General features: G+C 41.4%; 1 protein-coding gene across 1 annotated transcript; it reads right to left on the reverse strand.

Annotated features, from left to right (window-relative positions):
* Window positions 1-3,670: 3,670 nt before the first annotated feature.
* On the reverse strand, window positions 3,671-5,644 carry LOC141600549 (uncharacterized). Its single transcript, XM_074420793.1, has one exon. The coding sequence runs from the start codon at window positions 5,642-5,644 to the stop codon at window positions 3,671-3,673; it is 1,974 nt and encodes a 657-aa protein (XP_074276894.1).
* Between the last annotated feature and the right edge of the window lie 14,997 nt (window positions 5,645-20,641).

A 20,641-nucleotide genomic window follows, 5' to 3' on the forward strand; every position in this document is an offset into this window, starting at 1 on the left:
TCTTACGAGCTAATGCGTCAATAGAGCTCGAAGTTTACTGCGACGCTGATTGGGGACAGTGTCCCGATAACCGTCGCTCACTTACGGCCTACTTTGTTTTTCTCGGTGGTTCACCAATCTCTTGGAAAACTAAAAAAAGGGCCACTTTGTGTCTCTTTCTTTCGAGTCGAATACCGTGCTATGGCTTCCGCTACGTGTGAGATACTTTGGCTTAAAGGTCTGCTTCATAGTATGGGTTTTGATCATTTGAAACCGGTTACTTTGCATTGTGACAGCCAGGCTGCGATACACATTGCTAATAATCCCGTTTTTCACGAACGAACGAAACATATAGAGATCGCCTATCATTTTGTTCGTGATGAGATAGTTCGTGGTACCCTTGCACCGACCTATGTGAACACCACCTACCAGCTGGCTGATATTCTTACGAAAGCTCTCGGACGCTCTCAATTTCATCGTCTGCTGGGCATCTCGAATCTCCATGCTCCAACTTGAGGGGGGGTATTAGCATATTATTCGGATTTTATTTGGTGTATAGTTAACTGAATAATATGGTGATTGTGTAAATAATTTAGTTCCTAGTTTACGGGATTCGGTTTAGGATATTTGTTATATTTTCCTATTTTACAGCCTTGTATTGTTGTATATATTATAAGCCTTTGAACGTAATACGACACACAAGAATATTTCTTCCACATTCATATAATCGTTTCTAAGTTCCTACATTCTCGTAAATGATATTGATCCACTTATTCAAAAATGGGTATGCTCCACTTCCTCATTAGCCTCGACACTATTTTCATTTTTGAAACTTTCGTTTTTAGGCGGAGACGAGCGCCCCTCTGCTAGCCTCTCTTCCCTCTACCACTTGATTGACCAAAACCGATTTGAATATGCCATGATTAATTTGGGAGTTGCTGTCCAACGTCTGAAAATTTGATGCAAATGCGATGTCTTTATAACTTTCGCAAATTCTTATTTCAGACGGGCTGTTTTCCTGTCTGAAATAAGACGGATAAAATGTTGCCATTTTTTAAGAAAATGTTGTTATTTTCTAATAACATGTTTTTCAGCATATTTCCAGCATAATTTTTTCAGCATATTTTGTTGTTATTTTTTGATAATATGTTAACCCGATCAAATCTCGCCATATTTTCAGCATAATTTTTTACCAAAAAAGTGAAAACAAAATTAGTCTAAAACAATGCAAGAAAAATAATACGGAGTACAAGCTTTTTGTTTTACAAATACCCTAAATATATAACCTAGGGATTTAAGTCTGGCTCATGTTAAACAGATTCAAGATGAAACGTACATTTTCTTGTATGGAGGTAACGACATAGACTGGATACGCACGTTTATACGGCAAGCACGTTCTGTAGCAAGTGTTCTACATATCCATATAGAGATCGTGTATGTGGGATTAAGCCAGAATAAAGACCAAGTTTGCAGGTTGCAAGAAATAATAATGACGGAAAACTTGAGTTATTGTTGTTAATAATAATAATATTACAAAAGATAAACCAATATCCTCCTCTCCATAAATCAAGGAAACAATCAATCAAATTGATTGTCTATTATCATCCGTATAGCAAGTGTATAATATGCATACAATTCCTTCCTTTTATTCTCCACAAATCATGGTATATGATTCTTGATTGACTGATACCTCTCCCATGTAATTAGTATATAAGAAGCAGTGCATTGTAATTGTAATTCATTCAAATATATAAAACCTTATTCTTTACAATTGTTTACCTGAATCGAGCAGGGCATATTTCCGGTCACGACTCGATAGTATGATATACTCCATAACAAAAATTGAAGATATGGGATTAATAGAAAAACTATATAAAATTGAGGGAATCGCGGGTAAGATATCATATTTTGTTATTCCAAATGAAGGAATGGGACTACCGATAGGCTTTGCTTGCGAAAGGAGTGTTGATAAATTATTAAAGGAGATTCAAAGGTTTCAGAGCCATGAAGAATGGGCTTTGCTTGCGAAAGGGTCAACAATCTTAGTCAATGGGTCAGGTCGAATTGCCTTAAACGTCCTTGAACAGATAGAGAAATGGAAGACGCTTTGAATGACTGAAGTAATACTAAAATTTGTGAGGAGACGATCTCCCAGTCTCTCACTACAGGGGCGGCCAATAAATTATGGAGGCCATGTTCAAAGTATTCGGTGGAGGCCCTAAATTACAACCACTACAATATTAATCATCCCTCTGCGCATTAGAAATGACCCTTCTTCATTTGCATGCATTAAAACGCAATTACATTCGAGAAAATATATCAAATTCTAAAGCATAAACTTGATAGATTTGAGATAGTGACCCTAAAACTAAGTCAGTCAGAGTAAATTTATCAACTATATTAATCAAAGAAACCGAGAAAGAAAACAATGAAATTATGCAACCCATAACAAATAACGAAGTAACAAAGAAACCAAAATATAGAAAATTAAAGAAAAAATAATATCGTAAACCCAAAACCAAAAGAAATAAAATTGGAATAAGCTTATACTCCCTAGTCCCTATGTCCCGGTCATTTGTTTACCTTCGGTTTTGGCGCAAATACAAGTAGATAATAGGTTATGTGGATAATTAAATTACTCTTCAAAAATATACCAAAATTAGAAAAGTAAGCAAATATAACACACTCATAAATAGAACACGTAAACAAATAACGGGAGAACGAGTATAATTATTCTTCTACGGAGTAAGAAAAGAGGTTAAGGTGGAAGATGAGAGAGAAAAACAAAGAAAATAATGAAGAAGGAAAAGTCAAATAGTCCGAATATGGTGGTATTGGGTTTGATGTAGGCCATATTTGCGGAACAAATAGATTGTTGTCAGTGTATTTTTTTGGGCCACAATAATTATGATCAACCATGGTTATTTTTCATTCTACACATTAAAGGGTCGGACCCAGAAATTTGGGGTCCTTTATCTTATGGGCCCCGGTGCGTGAGCTGAATTGCTCTACCTCTGGGCTGCCCCTGTCTCACTATGTTATTGAAAGACCATTTTATGGAATGCAAAGACAATAAACGATGTGTAATGTATGTGCCTTGATTGTCTGTGTAACATGAAGATCTGCTGCCCTATATTTTCGTAGCCTTCGCCCTTCTGTTGACGAATCTCTTCTTTGCTTATAAGACTATTCAATTAGTCTCACTTTAGACAGGTATATCGTCTAAAGTGGTGACATCTCACCTGTTGTTTGTCTTATTATTATTATGAAAGTGGTGTGATATTTGAACCGTCTGTAACTTTAGACGGATAGTGTCCGTCTAAAGTGAGAATTTGTGAAGACTATTTTATTAATTCTTTCATACATAATACAAACCTTGTAAATTAATACAACCCTTATAAATTAATTCTTTCATACATAATACAAACCTTGTAAATTAATACAAACCTTATAAATTAATTCTTTCATACATAATACAAACCTTGTAAATTAATTACAGCATAATGTCACTCATAAATATAACGATTGGCGGAGCCAGAACCACTTAACAGGGGTTAAAATTTTCAACAGGGCGAACAACTAATACAATAAGATAAACTCGAAAAAAATCAAAAAATTTAACTAAAAAAATCAAACATTTTATCTTCCAGCGGGAGCGAGCAATACTGTAGACCGTAGAATATTACTATTCTCAATCATGTTCCATGATCAATTTGGTCCAACCAAAGCCTTGATTTTGTCCAAAACGTTCGCCTAAACCGAGTTGAGCCATACACAACCACACCAACGTAATGAGCTCGCCGCCTTGATTCAACCTTGCAAGATGCGATCGAGGATTACATCTAATAGCAGCATAACCAAGCAACTCCACCCACACCTTACTTGTTATCTCCCATTGTTTCTCCTTAAACATCTTCAATTGCTTGGCTAAACGACACGCGTCGAACAACACTGATTTGCTCTTATCTCCCTTGGCTACAATGGGTTTGAGTATCGACTTGACTTTGAGTACTTCTTCGCAAAACTCCTTAAGAAGGACCTCTTCTGTAGTATCTCTTTGATGTATTTCTGTTGACGGCCTGCATTTGCAATTCACCTTCTCGGCGATCTTTGCAAGAATTTCCTTAGACCAAGAATAGGACTTCTTGTAGAATTTTTTAGCCTCGGCACATGTGTCTTCGAATCTAATATCGGAGATGCCTACCACAGGCGACATGAGTTCTTCTCGCTTGAGTAGGAGATACAGCATGTAGTCGGACAGTTTCTTGCTAAAGTCACGGTGATCAAGTGTCGCATTTTGACCAATAGTCTGATCAGGTGTAGCGTTTTGACCAATAGTCTGATCAGGTGTTACGTTTTGACCAATAGTCTGATCAGGTGTCGCGTTTTGACCATTACTCTGACCAACAGGTGTCGTGTTTTGACCATTAGTCTGACCAGGTGTCGCGTTTTGACCATCAGCCTGATCAGGTTTCGCGTTTTGACCAATAGTCTGACCAGGTGTCGCGTTTTGACCATCAGTCTGATTATGTGTCGCGTTTTGACCACCAGTCTGAGCAGGTATCGCGTTTTGACCAATAGTCTGACCAGATGTCGCATTTTGACCATCAGTCTGATCAGGTGTCACATTTTGACCATCAGTCTGATTAGGTGTCGCGTTTTTACCAATAGTCTGATCAGGTGTCGCGTCTTGACCACTAGTCCGATAACAGATATCGGTAGCTAGGTGCCAAATAAGAAGGCTTTCATCATAATCAATGTCGATAGTCCAAGGACTTAAGCATTCGGAAATGAGGTAATAATCCTCTTGTAGGACTAAATTACCTCTAGCCGAGCACACTTGGTGAGTCGTGTTGTTATCTTCTGCCATCTCGGCTTTTATTTGAAGCTCCTTAATGATGAACTCAATTAGCGTATCGTCAAGGGGTTTAGTACGAACATACATCCAACCAACAAAAATATCCCTCACTCGCTTAATCCTAATGTAGTCCAAGATCAAAGGTGGAACCTTGAAGCAACGTTCTAAAAGGTTGTAACTTGATATAGACCTGTCGCTTCGACAACATTTAGGGGTTCGAGCCCATTTAGTCCACTCATATAACATTTTCATAGGTGGTTTAATGAATCTTGATCTGTCATTAATAAAAGTGATAATAACCCACCAGTCCGACATTATGAACATAGCCATCGCGCATATGTCTAGCACGATGGCTCCTCCCAGTAAGGTGAAGGTAATTGTGACATCAACTTCGTAGTAATTCCTCTTATCCTCGAGAGAAAAAAGCACTAGAGATGCTATAACCGAGAGGAAACAAAAAAGTCGCGCATACTGTAGTTTTTTGTTGATTAGAAAAACCTTGGTGTAAAAAATATCGTACATGAGATGGAGTTCAGTTGTTACGATTTTTATAAATTCAATCGGTTTTCTCTTTTTAAAATATTCGCGACTCTGTTTTTTGTCCTTTAGACCTAAAATTGCATCAACTAGAAGGCCTTTGAACTTATTATAGAAGTAATAAGCAATTTTTACCTTTTCAAGATGCTTGTCCTTGTCATTTAATTCGAGAAGCGAATCATCTTCCTTATTATCGGAGGGCAAACTATCCCCCGTGGGTTGACGATCAGAATTTCCATCGGCTGGACCGCCTATGCCATGAATGATCATGGGAAGATGTGCACTTTGAGCAGAGGAATATTCCTCAACTAACCGGGCGTAGTTGGGCCCAAGCTTTTTTGGCAGGCCTCAACGAGTCCCGAAAACTATCCGAACTTGCATAGTACAAAGCGCAAGTACGCTCAAAGTACTTGGTACATCCATCGATTAACATAAGCAATGTGGGTACCCATAATAGCCGAAAAGGGTCTGTTTGCAAAGATCGCCCAAAGACATAAAGCGTAATTGTTACCTGGGTCGCTAAGCTCAACGCGTGCCTATGCCACAGCTCATTATCCGCTAATGCCAGGGCCGTGATCGTGTCAGGCCCACCGAGATGTAACAGAAGGAATGGGGCCCAAAATGGGAATATACCCACTTGTTTCGGGTCTTTTGGACCCGTATCACTCGATATTTTTCCGATTGTGAACAGAGCAACTGCGTCAGCAGATAAATATAACAACCACAAAGAAAACGAAAGAAAACTGTTTGACGAACGCTTTCTAAGAGGTGCTAGAGTTGTAAGTAATATTTGAATAAGGAGACTTACAACCATGAACGAACGTACATCCCATGTCTTCCATAAATCTTTCATACTATTCCTCATTATTGCTTCGATATTTTGATTCTCCATTTAATTATTAATAATTATACTCGTACAAGTACTTTATAAGTATATTATCGATTATTAATTATTGATTATTGATTATTTATTGAGTACGAGTATGATATAATGTTAAATTATTAGTTCCTATGGGATAAGGACATTTATATAAGTTTGTAGGATACTTTGCCCATTTGGGAAATAGAAGTACAGTAGTTTAAAGCAATAAAATATACTTATCTGAAGGTGTAAGATTTGCTTTTACCGTAACAGTAGGAATTAGATTCAATAACTGTATTAAGTAATTGTGTGCATGTACACTTTATTCGACTACTTTGTAAAACTTGTAGCTAGTACTACTGACCAAGATGTTCTAGAATGGACCCGACTCAGTGGATTTTGACATCAACAGCTAGCATAGCTGGTAAAGTCATGAGGAGTGGTGGTAGTGTGGTACTCAACAACTCATGAGTCATGACCTGGGTTTAATTCCCGTTAGCAAAATAGGTGTTTGTAGCGAATGGTTCAAATTTGTCTCAAGACTCTCAACAAAGGTGGAACTTGTAATGGAGAAAACACTTAGTCATTTTTTACCTCTCTCGTCGTGAAGAGTTTACTTACTAATTACTCCGTATATGAATTGGTTGAAGTAAACCTTTAGCCTTTAGGGTGTAAACGAGCCAATCTGAGCTTGTGCTTGGATAGGCTCGGAATTTTGAGCTCGCGCTTGGAGCTTGTCCGACTCCAAAAATTGAAGTTCGTGCTCGGTTAGTTAATACTTCGTAATTAATTATGAATACCAAAATGGTACAAAAGTTTTAATAAATGAGTTTTCTTTTTATATAATGGAATACATAATCTTTATTATTCAGTTGTAATCTTCTTGTTATTATTGTATCTTATTGTTAATATTATTTCCTTAGATTTAGGATCCTTAGTTATTCTTTTACCTAAGTTATAGCTTCTAGTATCCTCCTTTATGTATATATATATACATTGTAATTCTTGTTAATAATCAAGTAATCGTTTAACCTAATACTCTTCCCTTATATGGTATCGAGCTAACGATCATCTCCTTCTCCAAAAATTTTTTCGAAACCCTAGCCACCATGACGTCTTCTACAACATCCATTCCCAACTCCTTTGAACCTCTTTCTCCCTTCATTGTTGTCAATCTCAGTCAATGTATCAAACTCACTCCCCAAACATATCGCTCCTGGACTACACATGTCACTGACTTCCTTCTCGGATTTGATTTATTCAAATTCGTAGATGGCTCTCATCCTTGTCCCTCCTCTACCAAAACAGATACTGACAAGAAAGAAGTCCCGAATCCGGCGTACCATACCTGGGTTCGTCAAGATCGATTCATCAAGGGTGCCATCCTTGGTACCATTGATCCGTCTATCACTCCCCTCCTACTCAATGACAAAACCTCTCATGAAGTGTGGACCACACTACGCTCCACCTACGGCAATCCGTCCCGGAGTCACATTCTCCAAGTCAAAGATCGACTCAAGTCGATATCCAAGGGTGACAAGTCTGCCACCGTCTATATGCAAGAAATTCGTACTTGTACGAATGAACTGGCTCATCTCGGAAAACGAAAACCAATGGATGCTGAAGACATTATTGGTCAGGTAATTGAAGGTCTTGATTATGCGAAATACAAACCTGTTATCGACGCGGTACGTGCTCGTGATACTCTTATCTCCTTCGATGCTTTTCATGAAAAATTGTTGCACCATGACCTCACTTACAAACCCGAAACCCCCTCTCCCACCTTCCCTGCCTCTGTCCATTATGCCACCTCTAACCGTCGCCCTCCCCCACCAAATAACTCCCCTGGTATCCTTCCCAAACCCCCAGCCACGTCCTACAATCAGGCCTCCCCTAATCCTCCCTCTGTCAACTTTAAAGGTAGATGCCAATGGTGCCATAAACCTGGTGACTTTGTTGAAATATGTCGGGACTTCAAACGTCGCTTTCCCAACATCCAATTCCCCCCCATGCCCCGCTACAATTCCCAACCCCAGGCCCACACTGCCACGGCAGCCACCTCCTCTGACCCAAACACCTACCTACTCGACAGTGGTGCCACGCACCATATCACCAATGACCTCAATAATCTTGCTCTCCACAATGCGTACGACGGTGTCGATGATCTCATTATAGGAGATGGCTCCTCCCTCCCAATTGCTAATATAGGTTCTTTTTCTTACTCAAACTCCTCCATTCCGTTACACTTTACTGATGTCCTTCATGTTCCGTCTATTTCCCGCAATATTATTTCTATTCCTAAGCTTTGTTCTGACAATAATGCTCTAGCTATTTTCTCACCCTTTTCTTGACTTATTAAGGATATTCAAACCGGGACACTCCTTCTTCAAGCAACCAAAAAGAACGGCCTGTTTGAATGGACACCGTACCCGCCACAAGCCAACACCAGTTCTCATGCTTCTCTTGCGCTGTGGCATCATCGTCTCGGTCACCCGTCTTCCAAAGTCCTCGTCCATCTCAGTCGTCTAGCTGATTTTTCATTCAAAAACACTCATCTTGAGTCGTGTGCTGCTTGTTCTATTAATAAGAGCCATAAGCTCCCTTTTGCAAATTCTAGAAACTCTACTGCTCCGTTACAACTTATTTTCTCGGATGTTTGGACTTCGCCTGTTTTATCACATGATTCATTTAAATATTATGTCATTTTTGTGGACCATTTTACCAAGTATGTCTGGCTATATCCCCTAAAACGAAAGTCCGACACCGAAGCTACCTTTATTCGCTTCAAAGCCCTTGTCGAAAAATACTTTAATCGACCCATCATTCAACTTTACTCCGACAATGGCGGAGAATACATCAAATTAACCCCTACTCTAGGGACTCACGGTATTAGCCATCTCACCTCCCCTCCCCACACTCCCGAGCACAATGGTTATGCCGAACGTCGTCATCGGCACATTGTTGAGACTGGTCTTGCCCTCCTTTCTCACGGTCAGTTACCCACCACTTATTGGCCTCACGCCTTTACCACCGCCACTTATCTAATTAATCGAATGCCCACTCCCACTCTTAACAATGTTTCCCCTTACTTTAAACTCTTCAATACTCAACCCAATTACACTAAACTGCGTAGCTTTGGGTGCCTTTGTTATCCTTGGCTTCGCCCCTACACGTCCCATAAACTCGATCCCCGCTCCCTCCCTTGCATTTTCGTTGGATACTCCTCATCTCAAAGTGCCTACCATTGTCTAGATCCCAAAACAAATCGTCTATACACATCTCGCCATGTTCAGTTTGTTGAACATACATTCCCGTATCACTCCCTCACTTCCTCGACATCCCCTGCCCTACCATCCCCCTCCCACTGGTGTGATTTTTCCCTCACTGTCTTACAGCCTACCCCGTCACCAACTACACCTCCAAACTCTCCCACACCCTCCTCGACATCTCCCACTGCCAATCCCACTCCCTCCACTCCCCTGTCCTCCTCTTCCCCCTCTGATTCCTCACCACAAACCGTGTCCAACCCGTCCCCTGCCCCAACTCAGTCCCATGTTTCCTCCCCGTCCTGAGAGTCGCCACCTTCAACTCCTACCACTGACTCCTCTTCCTCCCCAGAAACCACACGGCAGCACACTACAATATTATCAAACCAAACCCAAAGTATGCTAAGACTGCCTCCCTTACTAGCTCTTCTCATTCTCTCCCTTCTACAGTCAAACAAGCTCTACTCGATCCGCGTTGGCGTGCAGCCATGGAAGACGAGTATAAAGCTCTCACCAAAAATGCCACTTGGTCCCTTGTTCCCTCTCAATCTCATTTTAATACTATTGGCTGCAAATGGGTATTTAGAATAAAATATAAACCAGACAATACGGTTGATAAATATAAAGCCCGTCTTGTTGCCAAAGGTTTTCACCAACGACCGGGACTAGACTATACTGCCACTTATAGCCCCGTTGTCAAACCCGCGACCATTCGTCTAATTATGTCCATTGCTCTCGGTAATTCCTGGCCTCTCCGTCACCTTGATGTCAATAACGCTTTCCTTCAAGGCTCTCTTACTGATACAGTCTACATGTCCCAACCGCCAGGCTTTACTGATTCCTCATTTCCATCTCATGTCTGTCACCTTCACAAAGCTATCTACGGTCTCAAACAAGCACCTCGCGCGTGGTTTAATGAAGTCCGCACTTACCTCACTTCTTACGGTTTCACTAACTCTATCTCTGATCCCTCTCTCTTTTATCTCACTCACACTTCTTACTCACTCTATCTCCTTGTCTACGTAGATGACATTATCGTCACCGGGTCCTCCACTCCCCACCTCACGGCCTTCCTTCATCACATACATACTCGCTTCTCCTTAAAAGATCTTGGCCCACCGTCGTACTTCCTTGGCATTGAGGTCACCCCAAACCCCCACGGTCTTCTCCTTACCCAAAGCAAATATGTTACCGACCTCCTTACCCGTTACAATCTGTCAGACTCCAAACCCACCCCAACACCCCTTCACTCGTACCCTCCTCTTACCACAACAGACGGCCCCACTATCCCTAACCATTCTGAATATCGTGCCATCATAGGGTCCCTCCAATACCTTGCCTTCACCCGTACCGACATTGCTTTCACCGTGAATCGCCTCGCACAATTCCTTCATGATCCCAAAGAGTGTCATTGGTCCGCGCTTAAGCGATTGTTACGTTACCTCAAAGGTACTAGTGATCTTGGCCTTCAATTACATGCCCGCTCCCCCAATGTCTCTCCATGCATTTTGCGATGCCGATTGGGCAGGTGACAAAGCTAACTCCATCTCCACCACGGGCTTCCTTGTATACCTTGGTCGAAATCCCATCTCATGGGTCTCTCGCAAACAGAAAACGGTTGCCCGTTCCTCCACCGAAGCAGAGTTCCGCGCCGTTGCTGATGTTACTGCCGAACTTCTCTGGTTGCGCTCTTTGCTTTCCGAATTGCACATGCCGAGTACCTCCGTTCCGGTCATTTACTGTGATAACTTGAGTGCTACCCATTACTCGGAAAATCCGGTCTTTCACTCTCGTATGAAACATGTGGCTATATCTTTCCATTTTGTTCGTGAACATGTTCGAAATAATGATGTCCGAGTTCAGCATGTCTATACAAATGATCAACTTGCAGACGCTCTAACTAAACCTCTGCCTCGACCTCGGTTTGTCTCGCTATTATCCAAGATTGGTCTATCCTCCGGCTTGTCCAACTTGCGGGGGCGTATTGAGCATACATAATCTTTATTATTCAGTTGTAATCTTCTTGTTATTATTGTATCTTATTGTTAATATTATTTCCTTAGATTTAGGATCCTTAGTTATTCTTTTACCTAAGTTATAGCTTCTAGTATCCTCCTTTATGTATATATATATACATTGTAATTCTTGTTAATAATCAAGTAATCGTTTAACCTAATACTCTTCCCTTATACGTCTTACATTAGAGTTATTGATAATTTAAAATTAGTATGATTTAAAAAAAACTAAAAACAAGATTTCGATCCAGGCTTTGCTGAGCTCGGAATTGGGTCGGATTTGGATGAGGAAATTGTTTAGCCCAAACCTATTTTCACTCCACTTGGGCTTAGACCAGGCCGTTACGAAAATAATGCATGGGTTTCTCGACTAGCTGAACTCTTCGTTAATTTTCAACGTAAGCCCATGAATGATTTTGTAAGCCCTATTGGTAAAGGTCGTCGACACCTTACTTTAAATTATCGAGAAATTTGATAAACGCCCCAAATTACTCCTCCCACCCCAAACATTTTAATTCTACAATCGACAACAATTCTATTGACAAATATAAACTAACGAACTAATATCGAATACCAGACAATTGAAAACCCTTTCATTTGATCCACATGGGAATACTTTTTTTACCAAATATGTTAATTGAAATATAATAGTTAAACCCGTTAATAATCAATTGACATATACTTCGTATCAAATAATTAAATGTGATCACTTGTTTTGTGCTTATCATCAGTAAGTCTCCCTTAAAAGGACACTATTTTTTTAAAGTTAAAACGGGTCATAAGTATATATATCACTTGTGTATGTAAGAATGTATAGGAAAACGCAATAAATTTATCTTAATTACATATACAAGTAATATGATACGTGATCCTTGTACCATCTTAAATGAAAATATTTGTGTTTATCAGCAGATCATGTGGAGGATACCACGTCGAATTAATAATAGAAGGCGTTGGTTAGTCGATTTATGCAGCTCAACTGATCAAGTACGTGGTACAATAGAATAGAACACTGATACATGTTGAGGACACTGATATCCCTTGCATATTTAGGTGCATGCAGGGGAGGAATCAGGAATAAAATGTATCTAGGGCTAGATTAATAGACTACTAAATTGTATCTAGGGCTAGATTAATAGACTACTAAATTGGATATGTTAAAAAAAAATTATTTGTGACATACCTTTATATCGAGATTGATATTTTACTAGTTTAACTAATTAGTACTATGATACATACACGAAAAAATATATCATGATCGATATGGCAAATCGATAGTAAAGATTAGCATAAGGAAAGGCGGTTTAGAAAACCATTTTTATTTAGAAAACCGATACAAGTATACAATAATTTATATAAAAAAAAAAACGTATGTTAGGGGACTTAAGGAGTACAATGCTTAGTAATACCACACAATCAATAATTATTTGATATAAATAAGTAAAATATTAGGACTTATGGAGTACAATGCTTAATAATACCACAAAATCAATAATTACTTGATATAAATAAGTAAAATATTTATAATAGATTGTCCAATAAGATTAGATTTTTATTCGAAAAGTAAATAATATTAGAGTGTGTATATGACTTGCATTAAAAATTAGAGATAAATTTCCTCATTTGTTGTTAAAAATTAATGTGGTAATAATGAATAAATGACGAGAAAATAATGGGCGCTTTTTCTAACAACAAAAAAAATTAATTGAAAAAATGCTCTAAGTGGGAATCGAATTCCCATTGTTTGGTTGGCGAACAACATACAAACCATCTATTCTTTAGTATACTCATGTAATCTTTGTTCACTCAATTTTTTATGTCAATTCATCCAGGGCTATAGCCCTAGTAAATATGGGCTAAATCCGCCTCTGGTTGCATGCAGCTTCATTTTTGTCTACTTGTGCTTGATTTTTCAATTGTCCATGCCCCCTCTTTTTGAAGGGGCATGAAATACGGGTTTCAAAGCATAAAAAATATTCACAAGTTTATTGAATTTTCGAGAACTTATTGAGTTATTTCTACCCACCGTGGCAGATTTTTTTATAGTTGGAAGTTGGAACTTATAAAGTGCTATTTAATGGATTACGTATGCTGATATTTTTACCTAGATTTAAGATTTTCTCATTACAAGAAAAACAGTCAATAGCGACGAAAATATTGCGACGGATGCAAATTCCGTCGCAAACAAGACCTTGCGACGGAAAATTTAAACTTGCGACGAAATTTGATTTCTGCCGGAAATTTTAACACGCTTCACTTACTCCAATTGTTATGTTTCATGACCTCAACCATCAAATCATTTACGGAGTATATTATAGACCTGGCAAACATATCGAGTCGTGTCGGGTTCGTGTTCGTGTCACATATAAACGGGTCACAAACCCTCCAACCCAAACCCGACCCAATTAAATATCGTGTCGTGTTAATGTCGACCCACTTACATAAATGGGTCATCAAGTCTCAACCCTAACCCGTTAATTTCGTGTCGGGTTCGGGTTCGTGTCGTGTTTTCGTGTCATGTCCATATTTGGAAAGTTTAAGTATATTTATATGATGGAGGACCAAAAAAAATTGGATTACTTGAGTAAACAGGTCATTCGTGTCGGGTTCGTGTTTAAAGAGGTCAACCCAAAGCCAACCCAATTAAATATCGTATCGTGTTCGTGTCGACCCACTTACATAAATGGGTCATTAAGTCTCAACCCAAACCCGTTAATTTCGTGTCGGGTTCGTGTCGTATTTTTGTGTCGTGTCATTGTTTGCCAGCTCTAGTATATTACAAGCATGTCTCATTTTTTGTTGACATCCTTCTTCACTACATTCCAAATATTTTGGGATTTTCGAAACTTTTAATAAGTAAGTACTCTATCAACAATCACACGATTATATTCCAAAAATTTTGAGCTACGACGAAATGACACCAAATATTATACTCCCTCCTATTCTATATATTCTTCCCTATTTCCTAAAACGGATTATTCAGGTTTTCTTCCCCTTTTTTATTTTGGAAACTTTTACTCTTATTTTATTCATTTCTCTCTCCTATCACCAAACCTCACCCAACTCTTTTACTCATATTTTATTACTTTCCTTAATATTTTGGCCCCACCATTTCTTATTTAACTCATAATTATTCATCCCTCTCTCCTACTACCAAACCCCACCCAACTTTTTACTCTTATTTTATTCTTCTCCTTAATTCTCGTGCCCACAAACAAGGGGAAGAATACATAGAATTGGAGGGAGTATCATGTATTTCATGATTCAGAATTTTTTGAAAAAATAGTTAAATAATGTTATAGTACTATCAGATAGAATTGTTCAACAAAATATAAATCCAATGTTTAAAATATGTCTAAAATATAAAGAAGTTTAAAAATATACTCATTATTTATAAGTGGTTGGCTGTAGGGGCGGCCATTAAGTTTTCGTGGCCCTGTTCAATATTTAATACTGAGGCCTTAATACACAAATAAATTTCACTTTAAGGAAATAAAACAAGTCTAAAAATGTTGTTTTAGGAAAAAAAAATACAAGATAAAAACCAATATCTTGTTCATAAATTACAAAAACATTCAATAAAACAATCTCCAATGACATACTCGAAAGCAATAAATTGCAAAAGAGCAATTGGCAAAGAAGAAAGACTAGAAAGTCACCCCTATCAACGAGGCACAACTACAATTGATTATTGATTGAATTACCGCCTTCATTCAATCTTTAAAAAGTTCAACCTAGAATAAAATCAGTGATAACAACTAACTAAAATAGGTATTAACAACAAAAATTGTAAAAAAAAAAAAAATCAACGGACAACATAGCAGGAGAAAGAAGCTTACTGTAACAATTCATCTAAGTAAAATAGGTTATCAAAATAAATAAAATTAAAATATACTCCGTAAATATTATGACATGTTAACTTTAAATTATTCTCGTTTTTATAAAAGGGTAGTTGATCTTCATTTAAATTGCTTTTGAGATGAAATGAAATTTATTTGGGCCAATTGACAAATCAATACATGGACACTTCTCTTACAATTTGAATCACGTTTGACATTTTCTATAATGGGTGTAGTTACTGTTTATGTTGTAAATACCCAATGGGAGTATGTGTAAGGAGTCCGTGTAAAATTCTGCCGCTTATAATTTTTTATAGTTAGGAAATGGATCATGAAACTTTGGTCCCTTTATACACTTGGGCTCCGGTGCAAAGAGCTGAATTGCTCTATATATGGGCCGCCTCTGATGTCATTTTCCCAAAATAACTTGATAACAACACATATAAAACCGGGGAAGTAGCAAACAAGCCCCACGGTTTGGCCTTATGTGCAAATTGCCCCCATAACTTTCCATGAGTGCAAATTAGCCCCAAATGTTTACCTTATGGTGCAATTTAATCAATTGAGAAAAGAACGTATTTTATTGAATAGAAACCAAACAAATGAAATGGAGGGTAAATTGCACCAAAACTTAAACAATTGGGGCCAATTTGCACTCATGGAAACTTAAGGGGGCAATTTGCACATAAGGCCAAACCTTTGGGCTTATTTGCTCGCAATACAAAATAGCCCGAACCACTTGTTTTTCAAATCTTATATTTCCTATGACTCGATGAAATGTTTACATATTTTTCATACGCAAAAATCAAGGTACAAAGAGAGAGGAATTACTTTTAACATTATTAAAATATAAAGTAGAGAGTAGAATATATATCCAAAATAGAAAGTGTAAAAATATTCTCTTCCTCTTCTTCCTCCCAAACTCGTATTCCCCCGAAACCAAATCTGAAAACCTTGGCAAACCCACAAAAATGGCGGGAGGAAAGATAAGAAAAGAGAAAGCAAAAGGAGGAGGAGGAAGTAGCAGCCATTTTCAAGGAGGAATACCATTTCACAAATCAAAAGGACAACATATTCTTAAAAATCCAATGTTAGTTGAATCTTGATGGGACATATTCTGCACCCGCTGACCGAGTCAACACATTGAGGAAGATCAAAGATAAAAGACAGCAAGTCAACATATTAGACAGCCTAACCGACTCATCCTGTCGGCCTGTCACTTGGGTCCCGGCTAGGACAACTAGCCAGCCGGGATACATATCCGCGTACTCATATCCAAGACCCCTCGGCCGGCCTGCCATGGGTCCATCGGCCGAGGGTAGAACGGTCTTTCCACCTGCTAGTCACTTGGCCACTTGGCCACTACGTGACAAAAGGTGAAAGTCTATAAATACTCCTCAACCCTCATTGAGGAAAGAATCCCAAAAATATAACCTAAACCACTCATAATCTAGTATAAACTCCCTGATCTCTCTACAATATACTTTGCCAAGTATCACACAACTTAATCCCTTTAAGTTTACTGACTTGAGCGTCGGAGTGAGTACGCTCGGTACCAAGTCGAGCCCTCAGTTTGTTCATTGTTTCAGAAGAGGCCGAAAGGAAGAGTCAAGCAAAGTCATCATTCAACAAAGCTTACGTGGTAACAACACTGCTCTGTAATCGCACCCGGAACAATTGGCGCCGTCTGTGGGGAAGAGATACTAAAAGCTAGTTAAATCCCTGACAAAAAAAAAAACCAAAACCCACCCAAAAAGCTAAGAAGATGTCAAAACAACCAGAAGCAATTGTGAGTGACGAAACCGAATTCTACCAGGATGACGCAGTCCCTAATTCGGGGATCGGCCAGTCCCCCACCGGCCGAGTATTTCAACCGGCGTACGGGATGGCGATACTACCAGAAACACCGCTGCCTGCCGGCCAAGTCACTGTCATGGGACATGTGGTCGATGCAGCGAAACTGAAGCTATTCCTGGACCTGATGGGTAGTACGCCGCTAACCCCCGTCGTAACAACGGTTACAGCAGCGCACCCACAGGTGAACAGGGCCCGTAAAGTGACTCCGAATAACCTGACCGGAGCAATGCAAGAGGTTGGGCGTACCAAAACGCCAGCGGTGCCCGTGTTGTCAGTGAGTGACCAAAGTCCGTCCCACACTCGCGGGAGGACAGCGTCGCCGCGGCACCAACGAGGCCACCCCCGAAGAAGTGAAGAAAGAAGTCCGACTTTCCAAAGTCGGAGAACAAGAAGCCCTTCCCGTCACGGGGAGAGAAGCCGGACTAGGATTGCAAGGAGCCGATCGCCGCGTGTCATTCGGCACATGGTCAGACAGCCCCTCAACGCCTTTGTCCTCGAAGTCCCGGTGCCAGCTAAGCTGAAGCTGCCAGCCATATCATACAAAGGGGATAGCGATCCCACCGACCATGCCGAGGCTTTCGAGTCGTATATGTCGGTGTGGGAGCAACCCGATGAGGTATGGTGCCGAGTCTTCCCAACGACTCTCCACGGCATGGCTCAGAGTTGGTACAAGGGGCTACCCAATGGCTCGGTATATTGTTATGCCGACCTGAAAGATAACTTCATAGCCCAGTACTCTTGCAACAAGCGGAGGGCCGTGGAGACTTCAGATCTCCTGACTATCCGACAGGGGGATGACGAGTCCCTCCGGAGCTACGTCAAGAGATTTGACGCTAAGGTTCAGCAGATCCGAGAGCTGAACACTGAACTGGCGGCCTTCGCACTGATGAAAGGCCTACCGAGAGGCGATTTCAAAAATGACCTCATCAAGTGTGAAGACCTCAACCTGGACTCCGCCAGAAAGATGGCCGACCAAGCCATAAAGTTAGAGGACTATCTCAAGACCTGGGTAAGCCACAGCGAAGCTGGGCACCCGGAGAGGAGCAGCCGCCGGGATGACAGAGACGAAGGACGCCGTGACAATAATAGTTCACGGCCTGAGAAATGGAATAAGAAACAGAACTCGGCGGGTGCCGGGGGAAGTTCGGAACCATACACCGCGAGGCGGTACAGCAGTCTCACCCCCTTGGTCAAATCTCCGGCCGAGGTCTTCGCCCTGAGCAAGAATGAAGGGCAGAAGTGGGCAAGGCCCCCCAAGATGAAGGGGGGAAGGACGGTGACACGAGCCAGTACTGCGAGTACCACGGCCACACCGGCCATAAGACCGACGATTGTCGGCACCTAAGGGACGCCATCGAGGAGCTAATCCGAAAGGGGAGCCTCAGCAAGTATGTAGCTGGAGACCCAGGTGCAAGCTCCGACGGGATGGATAGAAAATCCGTTTTTCAACGGATGGGAGTAATCCAGTGATGCTCATCCGGGCCCTGACACTAATGTACGTCTCGGACCGGGGGGAAGCACAAAAGAGCCCCTCCTTACGGCAGGAGGGCAAACCGATGATTATCGGCTGACAGACATGGAGGGTGTTCCGAACACGGACAATCTAAGGAAATATTTCATATAGCGGCGGAGGTGTCCAAGACCGTTGTGGGCACCCCGACGTGTGATTATACCTTATAAAAAGTGATCCAAGTTTTCCATCAAAATACTTGTCCCCTCCATAAGCCATGCCAAAGAGAACGCCGCGGCCAGCGCCGGGCAGTCACAGCAAGTGCGGTTGATACTTGCACAAGCAACAGACATGTTCACAACGGCGGTTGGGATAGCAAATCTGACCACCTCGGCTAAGACCGTGCGTGGAGGAGGAAGCGACCAACATGCCAACATGCACAAAAAACGTATACTCAGTACGGTTGAGAAACGCAAATCGGACGCCTCGGCCAGACCGAGAGTGAAAGAGGAAGCGATCAACACGTCTACAGATACGAACACCTCGGCCGTTACCCCGAAGAATGACGGGGACACAACGGCTGATACGTAACATGTTCACAACGGCGGTTGGGATAGCAAATCTGACCACCTCGGCTAAGACCGTGCGTGGAGGAGGAAGCGACCAACATGCCAACATGCACAAAAAACGTATACTCAGTACGGTTGAGAAACGCAAATCGGACGCCTCGGCCAGACCGAGAGTGAAAGAGGAAGCGATCAACACGTCTACAGATACGAACACCTCGGCCGTTACCCCGAAGAATGACGGGGACACAACGGCAGATACGTAATATGTTCACAACGGTGGTTGGGATAGCAAATCTGACCGCCTCGGCTAAGACCGTGCGCGGAGGAGGAAGCGACCGACATGCCAACATGTTTAAAAAAAAAAAAAAAAAAAAACGTTAAGTGCAGTTGAGATACGCATTCTAGCTGCCTCGGCCAAGCCGAGGGTAAAAGCGAAAAGAAAAAGAGCGCTCAACTATTAACGTACGAAGACAACTCAGACGAAAATGAGATAAAGACCTCGGCCAAGCCGGAGGCAAAAGAAACAAACTCTTATTTAAATGTTTACAGGTAGTACAAGAAAGAAGACGACGGCCGTCCCCACAAGGGGTAGCCTAAACTCAACCTACCAAAGTTGTACAAAAAAGAGAAAGGAACAGCAAAAGGTTACAGACATGAGAGTTGAAAGCGCCAAAAGAGATGGCAGGGAGGAAAGGTTCAGTAGTTGGCCCCCGGACAGCTGAAGCTATCCGAAGGGCCAGGTGAGTCCGGTGACGACCGCCCGTCTCCCTATGCTTGTTCTTGCTCTCCATCAGCAGCAGCAGAAAGATCTTGGTGGCGGCCCGGAAGAAGGCTTGGCGGCTTCACGTGCCCTCGCCCTTTCGGCCTCCTCTCGGCCTCCTTCACCTTTGCATCATGGGCCGCCTTGGCCTCGCCTTTCCCGAGCAGCCTTCGCCGCCTCCGCCTTCTCCGTTGATTGCCTTCTCCGCAAAGATCGACCATCTCATCCAAAAGTCGGTCAAATTCTTGCCACGGGAAGGAGCCCTCAGAAACGAGCTTCTTGATTGCCTCCCTGGTAGCTTCTTCGGCCTGGTCCCGGTACTGGGCACACATGTTAGGGATGACCTCAGTTTGGAGCATCTCAATGTCCTCCTCCCTTTGGGCAAGGACAGCCTTTGTGCCCTTGTGCGCCTTTACCTCAGTTGAATGCAGAGACTTCCATTCTTCCCTCTTAAGAACCGCAGCGTCGAAAGCACCCTGAAGTTTGGCTTTCTCCTCCAGCAGCTTAGCGGCATCAGACTCGGCCTTAGCTCTCTCAGCCAAGAGCGCCTTCTCAGTATCCTCCCTAAGCCTCCGCTCATCGAGGAGATCCAGCTTCGCCTTCCCGGCCACCTTCTTAGTGGCGGTAAGCTCAAGCCTAAGCCGTTCAA

The sequence above is a fragment of the Silene latifolia genome, chromosome 9, assembly GCF_048544455.1.
Source record: "Silene latifolia isolate original U9 population chromosome 9, ASM4854445v1, whole genome shotgun sequence".
Classification (NCBI taxonomy): domain Eukaryota; kingdom Viridiplantae; phylum Streptophyta; class Magnoliopsida; order Caryophyllales; family Caryophyllaceae; genus Silene; species Silene latifolia.

What these genes read in the sequence shown, in the direction of transcription:
- LOC141600549 (XM_074420793.1), bottom strand. Translation starts at nt 5,644, where the DNA reads ATGATCATTCATGGCATAGGCGGTCCAGCCGATGGAAATTCTGATCGT.